This window comes from Syngnathus leptorhynchus, chromosome 13 (genome assembly GCF_054491065.1).
Source record: "Syngnathus leptorhynchus isolate UIUO chromosome 13, UIUO_Slep, whole genome shotgun sequence".
Lineage (NCBI taxonomy): Eukaryota > Metazoa > Chordata > Actinopteri > Syngnathiformes > Syngnathidae > Syngnathus > Syngnathus leptorhynchus.
The window spans coordinates 8,007,501-8,027,289 of record NC_141207.1 but is presented as its reverse complement, the minus strand read 5'-3'; the positions used below and the strand labels follow the sequence as shown (position 1 = coordinate 8,027,289).

General features: G+C 44.2%; 3 protein-coding genes, 1 long non-coding RNA gene and 1 other non-coding gene across 5 annotated transcripts in view; 3 read left to right on the top strand and 2 right to left on the bottom strand.

Moving 5' to 3' along the window:
- Window positions 1-5: 5 nt before the first annotated feature.
- ankrd29 (ankyrin repeat domain 29) lies at window positions 6-2,182 on the bottom strand. Its single transcript, XM_085928738.1, has 10 exons — window positions 2,055-2,182; window positions 1,772-1,882; window positions 1,495-1,593; window positions 1,283-1,381; window positions 1,099-1,197; window positions 847-945; window positions 691-789; window positions 488-583; window positions 318-416; window positions 6-241 (listed from the first exon to the last, which is right to left on the bottom strand). Exons 1-10 carry the CDS (start codon window positions 2,064-2,066, stop codon window positions 119-121), a joined length of 936 nt encoding a protein of 311 aa, XP_085784864.1. The 5' UTR covers window positions 2,067-2,182; the 3' UTR covers window positions 6-118.
- A 688-nt stretch (window positions 2,183-2,870) lies between these two features.
- On the top strand, window positions 2,871-14,737 carry lama3 (laminin, alpha 3). The gene is made up of 39 exons (XM_085928553.1): window positions 2,871-2,937; window positions 2,993-3,015; window positions 4,424-4,537; window positions 4,630-4,742; window positions 4,814-4,897; window positions 4,989-5,095; window positions 5,323-5,367; window positions 5,460-5,590; window positions 5,682-5,792; window positions 5,937-6,048; window positions 6,122-6,292; window positions 6,623-6,813; window positions 6,923-7,051; window positions 7,128-7,285; window positions 7,409-7,538; window positions 7,896-7,995; window positions 8,080-8,196; window positions 8,384-8,554; window positions 8,773-8,924; window positions 9,178-9,363; window positions 9,506-9,657; window positions 9,972-10,134; window positions 10,259-10,386; window positions 10,456-10,606; window positions 10,703-10,807; window positions 10,876-11,009; window positions 11,139-11,256; window positions 11,531-11,653; window positions 11,727-11,857; window positions 11,937-12,047; window positions 12,170-12,317; window positions 12,485-12,603; window positions 12,901-13,081; window positions 13,323-13,466; window positions 13,542-13,701; window positions 13,809-13,936; window positions 14,018-14,108; window positions 14,341-14,454; window positions 14,529-14,737. Exons 1-39 carry the CDS (start codon window positions 2,871-2,873, stop codon window positions 14,675-14,677), a joined length of 4,962 nt encoding a protein of 1,653 aa, XP_085784679.1. The 3' UTR covers window positions 14,678-14,737.
- Window positions 14,738-14,766: 29 nt separating this feature from the next.
- The window catches only part of osbpl1a (oxysterol binding protein-like 1A), a 31,655-nt gene continuing 26,632 nt past the window's right edge, over window positions 14,767-19,789 (bottom strand). Inside the window, exons 19-28 of the mRNA XM_085928434.1 lie at window positions 19,479-19,613; window positions 19,307-19,404; window positions 19,043-19,225; window positions 18,855-18,962; window positions 18,568-18,657; window positions 17,022-17,148; window positions 16,609-16,713; window positions 16,385-16,508; window positions 16,117-16,207; window positions 14,767-15,229 (exon numbers count right to left, since the gene is read on the bottom strand). Coding sequence (XP_085784560.1) covers window positions 15,127-15,229; window positions 16,117-16,207; window positions 16,385-16,508; window positions 16,609-16,713; window positions 17,022-17,148; window positions 18,568-18,657; window positions 18,855-18,962; window positions 19,043-19,225; window positions 19,307-19,404; window positions 19,479-19,613 — 1,164 coding nt within the window. The 3' untranslated portion in view covers window positions 14,767-15,126. The remainder of the gene's footprint in view (window positions 15,230-16,116; window positions 16,208-16,384; window positions 16,509-16,608; window positions 16,714-17,021; window positions 17,149-18,567; window positions 18,658-18,854; window positions 18,963-19,042; window positions 19,226-19,306; window positions 19,405-19,478; window positions 19,614-19,789) is intronic.
- LOC147047340 (uncharacterized) overlaps window positions 15,142-19,789 on the top strand; it is a 22,728-nt gene continuing 18,080 nt past the window's right edge. The window contains exons 1-2 of the long non-coding RNA XR_015067999.1: window positions 15,142-15,256; window positions 18,603-18,706. This is a non-coding gene — a long non-coding RNA (uncharacterized LOC147047340). The remainder of the gene's footprint in view (window positions 15,257-18,602; window positions 18,707-19,789) is intronic.
- trnap-ugg (transfer RNA proline (anticodon UGG)) lies at window positions 19,652-19,723 on the top strand. Its single transcript has one exon. It is a non-coding gene; the product is annotated as a tRNA-Pro (tRNA).

Here is a 19,789-nt window from a genome sequence, read left to right as displayed (position 1 = left end):
CTTTGGATACACAATGTGTCACTCCATACTTTGACTAGTTTGACAGGAAACCTTCACCAATTAAAAAAAAAAAAAAAAAACTCCGGTCACTCATATCTCAAGGCGCCAATGTTTGATTTTAGTGCAAGCAGATGCTGAGACAGGAACAATGATTGTCATCTGCCATCACTCTTAAGACTTTGGGACGCAGAACCCTCAAAATACGTTGACTTTTGGCGAGATCGGCCGGGAGCTGGTCGTTCTGTAAAACACAGGTGACAAGAAGAGGAAGTGAAGGCGACGTCACTTCCTGTCTTTGGCACTTTTCAGCTCTCGACCTGGTTGGTAAGCGAAGGGTCGGCGTTTGCGCTTAGGAGGAGCTGAACGCTCTGGAAGCTCCCGCTTGCGACGGCAGCGTGGAGAGCCGTCGAGCCATTCTGTGGACAACAGGAGTTAAACACATTTGCGCAATATCCTAATTGTTCAAATCGCCAACACGTTGGTCTACCTTGAGGAGGCCGAGCGAAGGGGAGAACTTGAGGAGCTCTTCGACGACGCTACTGTGTCCTTTCATAGCCGCTTTAAAAAGCGCCGTGGAGCCGTCCTTGAGACAGAAAGCAAACGAATATTAAAACGAGGCCAAATTTAATATGTGTGACCGTGAAAATCGGAAAAGCTGCTTCTGATTGGTCGTAATGAAGCCTGACTGACTTCTCTGTAGGCGTCTCGATCCGCACCGCGCAAGAGGAGAACTCGGACTGCGTCATTGTGCCCCATCTGAGCTGCCATCCACAGGGGGGCAGTGCCATCCTGTGAGATAAAATTATTAGAATGAAAGTAAAAATGAGACGGAGAAGGCATCCGTACTTCTCTTGGGTGGTTCACTTTGGCGCCGGACGCCAGCAGCTGACGGATAACGGGCACGTGACCGCCCTGTGCAGCCAGGAAAAGAGGCGTGGCACCATCCTATGGGAAAGAAAAGTGTAGAAATATGTATATACTAGAAAACCACTCGCAGGCATATATTCTTTATCCTCTGCAAAAAATTCCTGCAACTTTCTGAGTCACTTTGGAACTTTTTTTTGTCTTTTCTGCGTTTGTATTACGTTAGCTGCTCACGTTCAGCTGGTCGTGAATGTTGGCACCGTTTTTCAGCAGCGTCTCCACCACGTTGCCGTGTCCGTGCTGGGACGCGGCGGTAAGAGCGCTGCCTCCTTCCTGCCCACCAGACAAAATATCAACCAAAATAAAATGGCGAGGGATATAGTGATGATGTGATCAACAAACTTTCACACAAGTACACCTTGGTGTGGAATTCAGTGGAGGCACCAAATTCAAAGAGGAGCTTGACGACATCATTGTGACCTTGCTGGGAAGCGAAGAACAAAGCGGTAGAACCTGTCTGTGGAGAAACAAAAAAAACAATCAAAATAGATATGAAAAGAGACAGAACATGCATGGTCCGTATATTTTTTTTTTGCATAAGCATGTCAATCTTTGGTATTCTCATGATACCTCTCTCTGACAGTTGATGTCAGCTCCTTGCATGATGAGTTCTTTGACGCACTCTCTGTGGCCGCCGTAGGACGCCACCATCAGCGCCGTTGTTCCGCACTGAACGGAAAGCATCAAAATGACTTTAATCCCAATCATATTTTCCCAAAAGAGAGCCACTCAAATAGATCAAAAGGCTATATGTACACAGAAAAAGGAAACAAAAGGGACAAGGCATTGTACCAGAAAATGCAAATGTATCCACATTTCCGATTTTCTACATGATTACAGCTCCTACTTTGTCCCTGCAGTCTGCATCCACTCGTCCACTGTTAAGCAGTAGCTGGAGAAGAGCCACGTTCCCCTTGTGGGCTGCCCAGAACACGGCATTGGCCAGCGGTGAGTCCTTCTGGAAGACATACAAAAACAAACCTGGTTAGATTAAAAAAAAAAAACAAAAAAAAAAACATGCACACATGTAGTGTGCTCTGCATCATCACATGCAAGCAGCCAATCGCATTGCCATGATGGAGGAAAACATGGTGGGAGGGAACATATTATGCGCATTGCTTTTATTTTACCTTGAAAGACATCTTGGAGTTTTCACGCTGTCATGTTTCTTTCTTCTGGTTCATTGTGAGCAGTGATGTGTTCGCATCCGCACAATCACAGCGGGGATGCGGCAGCAGGTATGCCAAGACAGAGCTCTTCATCCGCAGTGCTGCTTACAAACACGGAGATAAACCTTCCGAGCCACTAGGGGGCGCTGCTGATACACGCACGCTAATTAAAGTCCAAGCCTTGCTAACCTTCAGAGCGGTTTGTGAGCTCAAGGTCAAAGTTCTGAATAGAAGTTTAATCCTTGAATTATGCTGTACATATTTCGACCAAAACTAGGTCAAAACGACACCGAACATTGCAATATTTCCCCAACAAAGACTATGTTCCATGAAGGAAGAGGCTATTTTCAAGGTAGTACAATTTTAATGGATAAAACACCTGTTGTTCATTTTCCCAGTTAGCTTCTTCAAGTTGTGGAAAATACCCCCAAAAAAAGTGTTGATATTTAAAAGTTTAGAGTGGGTCAAATTGAATTCACCTTTAAAGGTTAGAGTGCATTGTCGGTTAATCCTCCAATTTCACCAGAGACAGGAGGCTAATATTTTGAACTTTTGTGAGAAGAGTAGATGCGTTTCATTGATTTTTGGTGAATGATAGGAAGTTTTTTACAGTGTTAATGTGTACGGCTCTGCATTTCATAGCATTCAAATGAAAACCATGAAAATTAAAGTCTGGAGAAAGAAAATTGTCGCTCTTGACCAGTTTGTGTACGTCACTGACTGGGGGATGTGGAAGAGCAGCCATGGCGTGTCCTCCTCCATTCACTGTGACTGTGTATGGATGACCCTCACAAGTGGATCATCTGGGAGCAGAACAAGCGTATGATTGAGGAGAATAATCAAGGTTTTCCTACAGGGAGGAGGCCCAGTTCGCCATGGCCATGAATAAATATGGTGAGTCGATTATGAAGACAAGTGGACGGTGAGCACTTTAGTTCTGTGTATCTGAGTGAGTGCGGTGACCTTTCCCTGCCCTTTGTGAAGCTCAAAAGCAAAAAGACAGGCCCCACAGACTTCTTAACCAACACCAAACATTTTAACCCGCAAATCTTCTTGCTCACTTTCCGGGTCCTGCCCTGTCCTTTCCTCTCCCATATCTTCCCCCTTTTTGATTGGTCGTTGCCACATCCGTCCCAAATTGGTTGTCCCTTCCATTCAGAGATAAGATGTTTTAATGTTCTTGTTGTCATATATATCATGAAGATTCAACTACTGTTCTGCTGTGGTTTCATTTTCCTATTTTCAGTGTCACCTCTGTTCTCTCCATCTGCCCCTCCAACCTCTTTCTGTTTGGCAGCACTATCAATAAACATCATCGTATGAATAACCACAAAGGGCGTAATTGAATATCACCTTGCACAGCTAAACTGTTCATCAAAAAAAAACATGCAGAGTCAGGGACACCATTTTGTATGACAATGCAGAAAAAAAAAAACCTGGTAAAAAAAAACAACAACAACATTTGGGCTCTTTTGTATTATAATCAATTAAAAAAAACATTGCCTCACAGGGCCTTCACCCAACTTTTTTATTTTTACAGTATAATTACCACATGCACAGTTCATTACATGTCCAAGCAGTGTTCTAACCAAATAACATTACAAGGTGCAACCACACCTTACTGAACCTTGAACCCCAACGAACACTCTCTCACACTTTCTCTTTTAGTCTGTCCCGCCTGTCTCATGCAAAAAAAAAAAAGCTCCAAGGTTCATCTCAATTCATCACCTGAGCAGGAACGTTGCGTCCGCCATTGAATAATGCCAAAGAATATAAAAACCTGGCTTTGGTTTTTAATGTTTTCACTGGCATGGGTTAGTCCCTCTATTATACATCAGATGCCACTAGGCCATGAAAGGTTCTGTGATCCATCCCCGAGCGACCAGACGGAGGTAATATGCATGGGCTGACTTCATTAGCTATACCTGCACGATCTGACGGCGTTTGACGAGAGAGCAGCAGCGAAAACACTCGTCTTACTTTATAAAGCAAAAATGTAAATCACTCATTCAATTTATGTACTCGGATATAAAAATATGTCGAGATGGGGGGGAAAAAAAAAATCAAGAAAGCTCTATTTTGAAGTGCAGGCACTTTGTATTACACGGTGACATTTCTCTCTAACGTTCTGAGCGCCGTCTATGCTGTGTGTGACAAATAGAGTCGTGAGTGAGCCTGACACAACACTTGGAACAGTGCACACAGGTGCAATGTATCACTTTGCGCTCTGATTACTGTGCCATGATTCATCCGAGTTGGGTCAAGATATGTTGGAGTGTTTGTTTATTGACCCACAATCAAACTGTGTGTGTGTGTGTGTGTCCTTGTAGAAGTGCGGTTCCGGCTTCTACAGGGATTGGAGCGGGCCCCGACGAGGTCAGTGTGTACCATGCAACTGCAACGGACTCTCCGACCAGTGTGACGAGCTCACGGGGAAATGCGTGGTTGGTAAAATATATTTGCGTACTGTTACAAGTTAGCCCCGTGGAAAACATCTCGATGACATTTTTGTCGCTGTCATGCAAACAACTTCCAGAACTGTCGGTTCCACTCGGCGGGCGACCACTGCGAACGATGCCAGGAGGGTTACCATGGCGACGCGGCCCAAAAAACCTGCCGCGTATGTCCGTGTCCCTTCACGTGGAACAAGTAAGTCACTTAGCCAAAGTTGAGCTTCCTTGTTGGTTTCTAATCCTGCAGTTTTTTTTTTCTCGTCCAAGTCGGGCTTTGGCGTGCCTGAACATTAGCGCCGGGGTGGTCGAGTGTTTATGCAAACGCGGCTATGCGGGATCCAGATGTGAGAGGTTTGTCACGCTGCGATATCATCAGCATATTCTGACCAAAATGAAACCAGTCCATTTTTTTTCTTTCTTTGGCTCTTTTCCCGCCTTGAAGATGTGCTTTTGGTTACTATGGTAACCCAGCAACGCGCGGTGGCAGCTGCAAGCCATGCAAGTGCGACACAGACGGCGATGGGAACATTTGTCATTCCCTGACTGGAGGTAAACATTTTTTGGATGTGAAATTAGTCGAGTTTTGAAGACAGTCAATACAGTATTAGGGAAGGCAAAATGATTCTACTACTATTTTAACAACTATATATAGTATTTTAAAATGAATTATAATTTAAAAATGATTGATAATTATAATTGAAACAATTACCATCATTTTAAATCAAATTTTTTTTTTTTTTTTTTTTCTTAATGATGATGTCTACTTTTCCACATAGAATACATCTCACCTGGTAACAACAGTGGTGAGGATCACTTCCACGGTGAGCTTCTTCCAATCTCCTCCCTAAGCACTAAGCTTTACCAGTGGACCACTTTTGTAGTAATGAAGCCTCTCTTTGTGATTCCGTGTCAGCCTTGAAGTGCTGCACTGAAGCTTTGCTTCCTCGCTTGAGGGCCAACGAGGGCGACTTGCGTGGGCTGGCTCACATCTCTGCTCCTGTTTTAACACTGATCCATCCTCAGGCGATCGTCTCTGACGTGGAGGTACCACCGTGACCTAGACACTCCTGGAAATTTAGAGACTACGGTGACCTCAATGGGCTTCTCTTTTATTGCTTTTTTTTCCCCCCTTCAGAGAGTAGTAAAGAGTTACAGAGGTGCCAGGAGATATCTGGAGCTAAAGACTGAGCAGTTGGAAGAAGACGTGAACACAATTAGAAAGGATCTGAACCATCTTAGAAACAAGGTAGACTTCCCGCAGCCCGCAGTCGAAGGGATCGGTGTGAGCATAAATAGTTTTGGTCGACCCATACCCTTTAAATAACATACATACTAATCACGAGGTACGATAAGACCCATTCAAAAAATCTGTGAAAAAAAATCTGTGCAGGGGCTTCAACTGTCTTCTCTATCGAAGGAGGCCGTTCACAATTGCAAAGGGTCAAAGACACGGGCTAAAATTTTACTCAGCCATGCTAAGTCCATCATGGCGTCATTCCCAGGTAAGCGATTAAACACAACATCACGTCATTGCACCGATGGCTCACGTATTCGTGTGCTTTTGTTGTTTGTCAGATTTAATAAAGCGGCCGACCCGGGCGGCAGATCCAATCAGACTTGGCGGAAGCGACAAGGCGACCGTGATCGAGGAGACTCGCCGGCTCGTGGAGGAAATGAGCCGCAGGGTCTGCGGAGAGGCGACGACCGGGGACTCAGCCCGCGGCCAGAGGAAGATGGCGAAAAAATGTGATGTAGACTAACATACGAATAACGCTGATTTTAAAAGGGTTACAATAAGGGCGTGGAAGTACAAAATACAAAAACTCAACTACGTGACGTTTTTTTATCGCTGATGTGTAGCAATCATTTGAACTAGATGAATGCGGATGACAGATTTGATCTTTGAACTCAGCTTTTTCATCCATCTTGAGTCAGATAACGTTTGCTAGTTAGTGTAAATATAAAACAATATATAAAGAAACAAATGTAAAAACAAAAAAAAACAATATAAAAGAAATGAACGCCCAACAACTCTGACGTTCAAACCAATACATTTTGCTCTCATGTCCTTCTCAGTGCTGGACGGTATAACAAAGATGGCCGCCGTGAGACCCAATCAGCAGACTCTGAACCAGACTGCCGATTCTCTGCTGGCATCACGGGCACTTCTGGGGCACATGACTGGCCTTGTGTCAGGTGCAAAGTTGGCGGTTAGAAGAGCGAGACGTGTTAATTTGAAGAGTGCCTCTACTCTGCGAGATGTGCTCGTAAGTCAGATAATGAGCCAGTAGCATTAGCTAGCTAGTTAGTTGAAATTGAAATGACATAGCATGCATTTTTCCATTCCACCCAATACCTGTCGTCTCGAATCTTTAGACTTGGCAGCACGACCACGATCCTGCCACAACACAAACACGTTCAATCCGTGCATTGAATGAAAGAACAAGAAGAAATCAGTTACAGAACATCTCCGACATCTTCTTAAAGCTGCTGGACGTCAAACACGTGAGCGCAGGTCTTCCGTTCGGAAAATTTCCTTTGCTTCGGTTTGACGCCGGTTTTTCTGTCTTCGCCCCGGCAGGCCTTTGAACAGAACGCGGCTCGGTTGGACGGCGCCAAGCAACCGCTACGAAATAGGATGAATAATATCTACCGTGTGGTCAAGACGGAGATCATCGGCGAGGCCGAGGAGCATGCGCGGGAGCTCGGCAGATTGGCCACCGATATGGAAAAGTTGGTGTACATTTCATTTTTCTCATAGCACTCACTCATTCGTTGATCTGAGAGCCGTTCTGTCTTTATTCAAACTATTTGATCTCTTCAAGTGACATTTGCTGACCACTGTGCCGAATGTCACGACAGAATGCTTCCAACAGCCGACGGCACAACGCGCTCGAGCCAGCCCAACGGGTTGAAGAACTTCACAACTGACACGGAGGAGGCAGCAATGGCTGCGCATCAGGCCGACAAGACTGCTGACAAAGCCTTAAAGGTGAATTAAGCGCCGGCGGGGTTAGTTCGCCACTGACAACCAAAGTGGGTGAACTCCATTTCCGTCATTTTGGTTGAGAGCAATGTTTTTTTATGGCAACAGTGGTCTAAACCCAAACTTTTGTCAAATATATCTCCAGCTGATGAATTTGTTTTTACTAAGTATACTAAGATGGAAAAACACTAGTACCTGATCTTAAATAATACAAAGTGAAATAATTGCCAACTATTTTAAAATTCACCTTTTTCTATTTTAATTATCTATTAAATCTATTTCAATGACAAAAAATGGAGTTAGCCCTTTCTTGGTGGCTCAGTTCATGACCAAATGTTTAACATCGTTCTTTGACTAAATTAGGATATGGCACAGGGTGCTCTGCTCTTGACATCTGAATCCATGAGAGAGTATTTCACTAGCGTGTGGACTGCTGCCAATCACACCCAGAATGACTTCATATGTGTGTAACCACCAAAATAAATAAATGTGAAGCTCTATTTAAAATGTGTAGGTGACGCATGATGACATCTTTTATGTCCAACAGCGCTCTCGGAGTCATTGAACGCATGCAAAGATGGCATGAAAAGGCAGCAAGACAAAAGAGAATCTCTGCAATTTGACATCTCCAGAGTGAGCGATGAAATCCAAAGCCTCAAAGGAGGTCAGTGGTTTAGTGTGTGAAGTTACATTTTTTTACATTACCATATAGTTGGAAGTAGAATTTGAATGGGTTTAAAAAACGTTATCTGCTGAAAAGGACTCTAAAATCATAACACGGTGTGTGTCTTTTAGAATGAAGGATATACTTTTATAAGAAGATTAGTTGGAATGTCCTTTTTGTATTTCAGATGACATGAATGTCCTGATCCAATCTGCCAAAAGAAAAACTTCTGTTACTAATGACACTGCCACTCATGTCACTAACAGACTGATGAATATGGGAGAGGAAATGGCTAGATTGACTTTGAACAACAGCGCTCTGGCTTTCAATAACTTTTTAAATGACGTACAACATGCCGGTAAGTACTTCATTTAAAAAAAAAAAGAGAAAAGAAGCCCTCGATGAAGCACTCACCCAAAAAAATCATCATTGCAGTCATACAGCTAGTATCATTGGAGTTATATTTTGTATGGTTCACTTTAAGAAATAGATTGTTAGCCTTTTATTGATCTATTTTTTTGGTGGGTCCATTTGGAACTGTAAATCTCAAATAAGATGTTGAATGTTGCATTTCAGTGAGCAGTTTGGAGTGGGTGCTCCCGGTAATGAGAGACAAGCTAGTCCAAATGGAGGCCCTGGCAAAAACGTCACCAGCTCGAGGCAACATGACAGAAAACATTAGCAGGATCAAAGACCTGGTCCAGGAGACGAGGAGCTATCTTGACAGGGTGACGTATTGCAATATTTATTTATTTTGGGCTTTCGGGGACAATTAGCGATTACGTCTCCTTCTGTTGAGTGCAGATTTTTGTTACCATGACAACACGCAGGCAGAACTCGAGAGTACGTCCTACCACTAAAAAAAAAAAAAAAAGCACAAAAAGTAAAAGGCGAGATTGTATTTTCCCTCGTGGAGGCAGCACTTCAGCACCAAACGGAAGCTTTGATAAAAGTATTGTTGCATCTTCATCATTTTTGCAGATCTCGCTCGCCACCGCATTCAGAGGGAAAGGCCACGTTGAGCTTCGTCCCCCGAACAACACCGAAGACCTGAAAGCCTTCACGGCTCTCGAACTCCTTCTCAGTGTGGAAAAAAAGCCAGCTGAGAGCAGTCGAGACCAACAACGAGACGACGACATGTTTGTCTTGTACCTCGGCCACGAGGATGTGAGTAACCAATATTTTGTGACTCCCCACAGTCAAATTTTCAGGTTCAAAATGTTGTACTTTTTCTACCTACAATTAAAAACAGCTACTGTATATGAACTTTTGTGAATATGGAGCAAAACTAATAATCGTCTGGTCTCAGTCATCCGGCGACTTCATAGGGATGGCCGTCAGGCGCGACGTGCTGATTTGCATCTACAAGCTAGGCAGCCACGTCCATGAGGTGGCGGCCGGTCCTATAACTACGTTCACCGGCGCGTATCCCTCCGCTTTGGACCAAGTTGTTTTCCACAGGTTTGTACATGTTTAGAAAATGACATTCGCAAATTGACCTGGCCCAGTTTTTAGCGGGAACCCCTGTTTTGTGTGTGTGTGTGTGTGTGTGTGTGTGTGTGTGTGTGTGTGTGTTTGTTGCCTCATTTTCTTGCTTTTTTTTTTTTTTTTTTTTTTTTACATAGCAATATATAAGAGAGCATCAATTATTCATATTTTTCTGCTATTTGCTGTCAGGCTCTATCCACCATGAAGGGAGATAAGTTTAGCCGGGGGTTCATATTTTTGAATAATTTATGTTTTCTTGTTTTTTTTTTGTGGGTGGGGTTCTTCAGAATCTACTACGACGCTGAAGTCAACATTACAGCGAACTTCACTTCAGAGTGGCCCGTCCCGTACGCTCCCAAACGTCACCTTCCGAACACCACGAGTGGCATCCTTCACCTGGATCCACAACGCACGGTTTTCTACGTGGGCGGCTACCCTCAACATTTCAATGTAAATACATAAAAACAAAACGTCATTAAACATTCAACATGGAATGTGTAAGCATGAAAATGAATTTATGTGACTCTATGGCATACCGCTAGAGGGCGCCAACCTTTTCATATCTCCTTTTCAGCCTCCCAAGGAGCTGCGCTATCCAAACTACCGAGGCTACGTGAAACTACACCACATCAACGACGAACCACTTTGCCTTTACAACTTCCAGCGCGCCGTCAACATGGAGCCCGGCGTGGACGCACTAATGTAAGCGCCCAAAACAAAGCCTTCAAATTTGAAAACAAGTGACATCAAAAGCCACCGCTCGTCGGGCAGGTTACCCGGATCCGAGGTGTCCCATTACTACCGGGGAAGCGGCTATCGCGAAGTCTTGGTGAAGGAGCCGTACAAGATGAAGAAGCGCGTCTTTAAATTCCGCATAAACAGCCGGGAGAGCGATGCCTTGTTGTTCTACATCGGCAACGAAGTAAGACTCAGGGAAGATAGAAATATTTCGCTACGGTAGATTCGATTGTGTGAATATTTTTCCGACCTGTGCCGCTTGTGTTTTCACGCACGGCAGGAGGTGTTTTGGTGCTTGCTGGTGGAACAAGGCTACCTGGTGATTCAAGGTCAACGGGAGGGGTTGAAGGAGCATCCTTGGAGGCTTGACTCAGTGTCTCTTTTTGTAAGTTCAACAAAGAAAGAGAAAAGAACATCTCTCGTATCCAAATGTCATCAGCTGTGTTTTCCCAGAACAAACACTTCACCATCACCATTGATGACTCCTTCACAGTCAACTACGGAAGCAAATATTTCATGGTCCGTCATATTCCCACTCCTTTTAAAAGCTTTTATATAGGAGGGGCGCCGCAGCATATTCGAAGCAGGTAAGAAAATCATAACGATCATAAGAAAATAACCTATTTAAAACACTCTCAGCCATAAGATTAGATCAACAATACGGATTGCTTTCCAAATCACATGATTCCAAATCCATGCTGCCTTTTTGACCTCAGACACGACATCATCGCTCCGCCGCTGAGAGGCTGCGTGAATCACGTGAGCGCCGATGGCCAAATTGCAGAGTACAACACGACAATAGACGTCAGTGATGCGTGTCCTTTCGAACTGCCGGTAAACACGCCGCTATTGTTTCTGCACAATTGACTAAGCGTCACCACCAAGATTCCCAACACTCATCATCCGCTGACAACTTGAGGAACATTCCGTGCCATACCAACGGCCAGTAATGAATCCACATTTACGGTGCAAAGTGGTGATTGTGGAATGCCTGTATTTACTAAAAAAGACAAATTAGGATCAAATCGAACGATCCAAAAAAAAGCATGCGAGACCAACAAAAATAAATAATGATAATATGCCTTTTTTTTTTTTGTCTTTGATGCAGGGAGTTCGCACAGCCACTTTGCATTCGCCTCTTTCTACTGATTTTGCACCAGACCAAAAGCGTTTGGCTCTGGGATTCAGGAGCATGCACAAAAACGCCGGCATTCTTAGGAGCAACAATCAGGTAGAACCCTTGAGAAAAAAAAAAAAAAACATCCAGATGATCCCATGAGTATTTTTCTGTGTGTGTTCCGCAGAGCTCCTTCCTAGGTCACATTTCGTTGGCCGACGGCTTCCTGCAATTCCGCCTCGGTCGTCACAGTCTGAGGTCATCGCAAAGATACAATGACGGGAGATGGCACTACCTGTGTGCCGTGCAAACGTCGAGGTACTGCTTGCCATTCTCCACCGACAAATATCCCAAAGATTTTTTTAACAACATGACTAATCGGACGCCATGTGGTCAGGCTTGAAGTCCGAGTTGACAACGTAGACATCGATCTCGACGTACTCATCGGGGAAGCAGAGGTGAACCAAGAAGAAGAATTCAGAGTCTGCATTGCTAATCTTTACTCCAGGTTTGGACTCTTTATTCTTTATTCTTCATTTCCAGACTGGACCAAGCTTCATCCGCTCAAAATGAGTTGTCGTGTCTTTTCGTTGCAATTACGATTGGTTAAAAATCCATAACTCGATGCAGGTCGGCAGCGCAGAGCTTGACGCCCGTGGATCTGAATTCTCTGCCGCCAACGGCAGGCGTCACCCCGGGTCAATGCCGTCTGGATTCGCTCACGCAAACAGCACGTCTCCCCGCATATGCGAGCAGACAGTTGGAGATGCTCCGAAAAGTAAGTGCTTTCATTTTAATTCACTTAAGGTCACACCATTAGAGAGAAAAGCTTCTACATCCAGGATATTTCTTTAGTCTAATGTCTCAGCATTTGATACACAATTCTCAGAGCTAATTAGAGTTTCCATCTTGGTTTTTACGCTCGCTACTCGTGTGTCACGTCAGACTGCAGACCAAACAGACGGCGAGTGCGGACGTCAGCGGCCGCCCCGCCGCAGCTACCAGCTCTCACAGGGAGACAGCTGGCTGGCGTACAAGCTGTCCCAGCAGGACCTTAATTACAGGTGGTGTCACATTCCAAAGTAATCCTCTCGGGTCCTTCCTGAGGACAGGAACCAATGTGCTGGTGTGATCATCAAGCCAGACAGATGCTGACAGACTGGCTCACCTTGACCTTACATGCTGTACATTTTCCTTGCACAATTTTTGAAGAATATCCTCATTTATTTTCGAGCGCAAAATATGACCTCCAGATATTTGCTAAAATGTATCAGTCTGGCTATTTTAATCACAGTGGAAAAAAAAAGGTCGTATTTAATCCAAAGGCTAAAATCAGATTGTTCTTCTCGTTATCTACTCAGGCCTCACTTCTCCCTGGACGTCAAGACCAAGTCCTCTAAGGGTCTCATCCTTTTTGTCGAGGGCACGGGGCCGGTGCCCCTGCTAGCTCTGTACGTGACAAACGGCAAGATTAAGATGTCACTCGGGCCGAACAGAGTCATCCACCACAAGCTGAAGACAAACGACGGACACTGGCACAGAGTAAATGGACTGCAAAGTCTGCTCAAGCAATCACCACCCCGAGCTATGTTTGTCATTGCTACCGCTAACTTAGAGCGTGTGGTCCATTTTTTGTAACAACCTTTAAAAGGACGATCCATTTTTCAGCCTCAATTGGAGCCAGAATGTCAATATTTTGTATTACTTTTTTTTTTCCCCCTTTCATTTCGCTAATAGCATTACGGCTGTGAGTTAGCTCAATGATGCCTTTGTCTTTTGCCAGGTGGAATGCAGTGTGGAGAAGAACACGTTTCATCTTCTGGTCGACGGGATCCGCGTGATCGACGGCAATTTGCCCAACGAGGAAGGCTCCTTCTTAAACTTCCACAGTTATGTCTACCTGGGGGGCCACCCAGGGGCCACTAAAGTCAGTATCAAGCTTTGTCATATATTATGATGTGTCCACGTGCTTTTATTACATTTGGCTCATGCCCTCATACAGGGACCCCAAATAATCTTGAAGAGCATCGCGGGATGCGTGCGGGACTTCCGAATGAACAATCAGCCGATGGGCAAACCCGAAGCTGCCCGCCGAGTGTCGCCCTGCTCGGACGGGCTCACGGAGAGCGGGGCTTACTTTGGCGGCGGTCACGTCGTCTTAGGTTTGACGCCCTAACAAAATGTTTCTTCAGAACTTGACGGTTTATTTTCAATCGGAACGATTCAATTTGGTTTGCGTCAACGCACTCGTATCTGTTCTCCTTTCCAGACGATCAGTTTGCAGCGGGCGCTCACTTTGCGTTGACCTTCGAGCTGCGCCCCCATCGCCTGACCGGCCTTCTCTTCCACGCGCGGGCCCACGGAAGCAGCTTCGACGTGTTCTTAATTAACAACACGGTGACCTTTCCCTCTTGGACGCCGTCCCGTTTAATTAGGGAAAGGGGTGGGGGCCACTTGAGTGACTTTGTGATCTTGCAGGTGGGCGTCACTGTGAATGATGGCGGCGGCAGTGTCAGCGCTGCGCTGACTCCACAAAACCTCTGCGATGGGGAGTTTCATGTGATTAAAGGTACGCTTAGCTTGTGATTGGACAATATCTGTTTTGAGGAACTGGTCTATTTCTTCTTCTTGACTTACAAGTGCCCCCAAATTTGGAGTTTGTGAAGTTATGTCTGCTAGCTTAATGCTAACACACGATGCAAAAAAAGAATAGCATTGAAGTCACAATCGTCTTTTAATAATGGAAAATATGAATTGAATTCTTGGTGGGCTCATTTGATCCATGTTACACCGTTGCGTAGTTTCCACAAGACAAAAAGACCTGACGCTAACGGTGGACGGCGTTTCTGAAAAGAAGGCTGGCTCCTTCGCATCCTTCCTTTCCTCTATGGAACGGGCATTACTTCACATTGGAGGTAAGAAATGACACCATCGCTTTCAAAAGTAGCAAAGGAGAGTGATGCATTATTATTATTATTTTTTTTTACAGGGGTCACAGATTCAAGTGTTGCCCCCGTGACATCGCCCTACATGGGCTGCTTGAGAAACGTGATTATAAATGGCAGACACATTGCGTTTGAGACACGGGCGGTGAGGGTGCTCGGCCCCGTGGATGTCAAAGCGTGTCCCGCACTCTGAGAGGAGGAGGGTGTGGCGTCACTGTCTTGTCAGCTGTCACAATAAAGTAAAGAGAACAGAGGTAGACTTCCCCCCCCCCCCCCCCCCCATACAGTTCATATATTTGGTGTTTTAACAGTTTTTACAGGGATACCTAATAAAGTGACCAGTTAGTGGAACAATCATAGGTATTGCCTCGGTTTCCCCTTTTTCTATACATGGACATGTAAATTGCTTTTTGTAACGTAGCATGTCGTGGAAGATTGTTGATGGCTCAGCAAGTGTTTATACTGTACAACAAACAAGAATTTCAGGAATGTTAAAAAGACAGCAGCCTGTTAAAAACAACACACACACATATAGGAGCTAAAAGTCGGCCATGATGGATTTAAAAACCTGACATTTATCATACACACTTCTAAAATGGTTAAGGCCGCAGTTCACGTGTGCATCTTTCCTTGTCAAGAATTCTAATAAATGTCCGGTAGATGAGGATACTTCCTGTCCCAGTAACCACCCGTGAAGATCCAGTCTTGGGATCCGGTGTGGGGGTTGGGACCCTGCTGGAACCACCTAACGACCAAGACAAGAAGACAAAAGGTAAGACTAATAAAAAAATACACTCGTATACAGAAAGTTGGGTCTTCAGAATACCAGTGTGAGATGACACAACCGAGTCCATCTTTTCTCATGTCCTCACTCAGGTTTCTCACTTCATCGTCACGGTAACAGAACATTATCTCCTTTAGTGTTGTATGTATGAACTCTGTGTTGTGTCACGTTTAAAGTGCACAAGCAAAGGAAGAATCTTGTCAAAAGGAGGAAGAGAAGTGGATAACTGGATGAAAAGTAGAGCAGATGAGCGATAAAAGCACATGGTCGACCCCGCCAAGCCCATCTCGACAAGGGGGGGGGGCACACATTTCGAGATGATATCTCAACGCAGAGGATATGAAAGGCTTTTCTTTCAATTATTTCTGGTGATTTTCCCATCATGCATTTGGAGCACGTAGCTGTCAAAGTCTAACCTTGGGCCAAGTGCGGGAGCACAAAAAAAAAAAAGACAAGAAAGGCGAAATAAATATTCATTTAGCTCAAGTGTTTCAAGCCACAAACAAACTGTTGGAAAGCTTTACAAAGTTGTGAAAATCCCCCCCAAAAATTTCATTTTGACAAGCTCTGTCAAAATCAAAAAGTAGTGCTTTGCTGCTGTCTTGTGGCATTTACGGGCTATTATAAACAGCTTTGCAATCATGCTTAGAGTACGAGTAATTAACTCAAAATGGCCGCTCAGCACATTAAACAGAGACAAACCAGAGCGGACACGGTGAATAATTATGTCCCGTTGTTTGGCGAGATGATGACACCACACGGTTTCTAACTCATCTATCTTGTCGCTAAAAAAGATGGCTCCGATTGAAAGACTTTGCATAAATTACAAAGCGCCTCCTGTCTTTCACCTTGTCTTCCACTCGTCATCCAATTTGGAGCTTTTTTTACGAGCCGCCCTCTGCTTCTCCTCCAGTCTTTTCTTCTCCTCGCTGGCCAAGTCTGTGGCAACATCAACAAAACTTTTTTAGACCAAATAACTCCCCCAAAATCTTTAAAAAGTGAGCATAAATGGAGGCAAAAAATAAGAAGCCCAATTGACCACTTGTAATCTTTATCTAATCTGTGTAGGATCCAATTTAGTTCACATCCACAATATTTAAAAAAAACCACAGTTACCGATGTCACCGTTTTCCATGGCTCGAATATCAGGCCTCATCCTACAGTCCGTCCGGGGCAGGACGCCTTCCATGTCCTCGTGTAGTTCGTTCAGCTGCATGGCGAAGGAAGTGAAGCTGTACATCTGCCATCACACCAGACGGCAAAATTGGATTCATTTCAAGGGGGGCAGTGAGTAAGAAGCCATCTTATTACTGAAACCACATATGAGTTAGGAGTGCGACCTGGGTAGAGTTGTTGGGCCGAGGGACGATCCTCCAAAGTAGCTGGCTTCCGGGAATCACGTCCACAGTGTCGGGAGCTTGAGAGGGAACGTCGTCCTCGTCCTCCTTTTACAGATCAATACATTTTAGTCTCTTCTTTAACGAAGCGTAACATCATTATAAAAAAAGGAACATTTCTCTGCTTATTATGAAAGTACATCTGGCTCGAGCCAATGTATGTTTATGATCCTATGTTCCATTTTCTAATTCCATACCTGTCAAAACAATCTGTAAAAAAAAAAAAAAAAGCTTCCAGCCCACTATTAGCCTGTAATTATTTCTTTGCAGTGCTTGACTTGTGTGACAGTTCCAAATATGGCTGCCAAGTCTTTTACTGCTACTGTAGTCACAGTAGCAGCAAGTCGAGTTATTACCTTTCTGCTGGCGTTTTTGCCTTCTGCTCCTTTCCTGTCACTTTTTCGATGAGCCTCCAGGGCAGCGGGGTCGATGACGTACAAACACTCGGTCCACTTGCCGTACAGCGCACACAGCTTCTTTTTGCTTTTGTGTGGAAAGTACAACCACACACACACAAAGTCATTATTTTTCACTTGTTTTCTAGCTCGGCGGTGACAAGGTAACATAACGCAAGTGTCGTTATCAGCATTTGTGGCTTTCGCCAAGTAATATCACAACAAATGTGGATTTAGTGAAGGTCTCACGGTCAAGTGTGATTAAAAAAAAAAATATGAGGATACAAATAATTTTTTTTTTTTTTTTTCTGTACTTGGCTGCCTTTTCCTGTAATTTTGGAAATGTAATTATACGCTTAAGTATCCAATTCCAAAGTTTTTCTTCATTTTAGGAATATCCATATCTCGTCTACTTTTTAGGAAAGTGCAGCAAAGACGATTACCACGACAAGAAGCGCAGAAAGGAGTGAAGGCCCATGGTCATGCTTTTTTGTCCACACACTTTTGTTCATCACAGGTGTTTTATTCCACTCAATTGTCTAGAGGAGTTGTCTATTTTTTCCCCAACTAGTGTAAAAATCCCATTTATAATCCTTTTTTTTAGTAGTAAAGTAGTTTGTCTTCTTTTTGTACAAACTCATCATTTTTCCATCGTTTTCTTGTAGACAGTGACTAATAAACACGAAACTTGTCCTTATCAGCTTTACACGCCTCGCCCCTCGCCAAGTAATATCGAGTGCTGGTATCACTGTCAACGGCTGTAAATGCTTTGCAAACCGGGTTCCAAAAAAAAAAAAAAAAATTCATCCTCATTTTATCTCACGTTCTCCAATGAGCCATCTGCTCCAGGGTTTTGTTGCTTTCCCTTAATCCCACTTGGCTACCTTTCTTGCAGATGTGAAATTAAATTCGGCTGGTGGCGTTGGAGAGCTTGTATTCCATGTCAAACGACTGATTAATTGCGGGGAAATTGCTAATTAATAATATTCTTGGTTATTGGAATCCAGCCAAAGTACTTCACGGTGGTGGTTTTGATTTACAAATGATTTCTGTAAAGCATACTTAAAGCACATTAAAATCACGCTGTCTCGGAAAAATATAATGAAGGATCGGGTTATTTTGATGCGCTTTTAATAGGCGTGTCGCGTTTGCCGCAAAAGTCTTTCATCTCAATCACTCATAAGCCAGAGCGATGACAATGGGACTTCCCACTTGGCACGAGGGTTTGGAAATAATGAAAGTACACAAGGAATGATGAAGTGTGATGAAGGAGACAATGAAAGATACATTTGTAAGATACATTTGAAAATGACGGGAATTAAATAGCAAGCTGTTGCACATTCATTTAAATGAATTTTAAAAAAAAAAGTTGAATTCAGGAAAAGAAAATATATAGGAGAAAAGATTTCACAATTAAAATTATTTTAAAAAATATGAACGGACTTTTTATATTCACTATATATCAAATCAATACCACAGAGTTAATCAATGATTTATGTGTGCGTACCTTTTGTCCAATATGTACCCTTCAACCTTGTGCAGTTCTTTGCCAAAGAGGCCACATGGCTTGAAGTTGAGGCAACATTTTTCACCAGTTCTGCACAAACATACAGAAGACCAATGGAAACCTCCTCCAAGGCTTAAACGTGAGTAAACAGTATAACAATCATTGATCCAAGTTGTGGTCACTCAAGGTGCTGGTGTTGCAATTAGCATTAGCAATCTGCAAATTTGAGCCCATGACTAACATTTCTTCATTTTTAAGGAAATGATTCTTTTTGTAAATCTTCTTACTTGTGGTTGATCACCTCCACACTTCCATACTGCTCAATCCACAACTGGCCCACAATGATGTTGTGCACGCAGCACGTGGGATTGGTCCACGTGTACGCTTCGTTGTGTCTGCGCATCCAACCGAAGCCTTTTAGCGTGATATTAGGAAACGGAAAAAGAACGTGACGGTGTATTTTGGCGGTCCTCACTTGGGCAGCTCCAAGGTGAGGACTCCTTTGGGTTCGGCTTGCATGCTTTTTCCCCAGAACTTGAGTTTGGGGTAGATGGAACCGTGGAAGACAAAGTCCTGCTGGAGGCCCTCGGCGTGGAAGGCGCTGACGGGAGGGTGGTGGCTAACCTGTTCCGATATGAGCCGGAAACCGAGGTCCTCCCTGGATTGGTGAGATTTAAGTCACATGACTTGGAGTGGTTGTAAACACTGAATTAGAAACCTGAATTGATTCCATTCTCACCTGACCAGTTCGTAGGTTTCTCCAAGCAGCGGGTTGAAGGGCTTGCCCGTCCTCTCCCACTGCGATGCCACCGCAGACACGACAAAAGCGGCTACGCACTGACATGAAAAGTTGCTGAATCAACACGATATTCCCGCTCCAGTTTGTATGTTTTGGGCTCTTGTCGCATTACCTTCATCCTCTCAAGGGAGTCCATAGTGACATTAGCCTGGTGGATGAGGTATGTGTGCTCCATGTACTCGGTCAGACGCTGCAGGAAACTGAGTGGCTCGTTGAAGATCACGGGCATGGCGATCTTGGAGAGCTCCTGAAAGTGACGGGTGATGGAGAATTTTATATCGACGTGGCTCGTTGGTCTAGTCGTATGATTCTCGCTTTGGGTGCGAGAGGTCCCGGGTTCAAATCCCGGACGAGTCCCACTTTAATTGGCCTTGGTTTGTTTTCTGACCATTGTCACATAAGGACCCATGTGACGTCTAATGA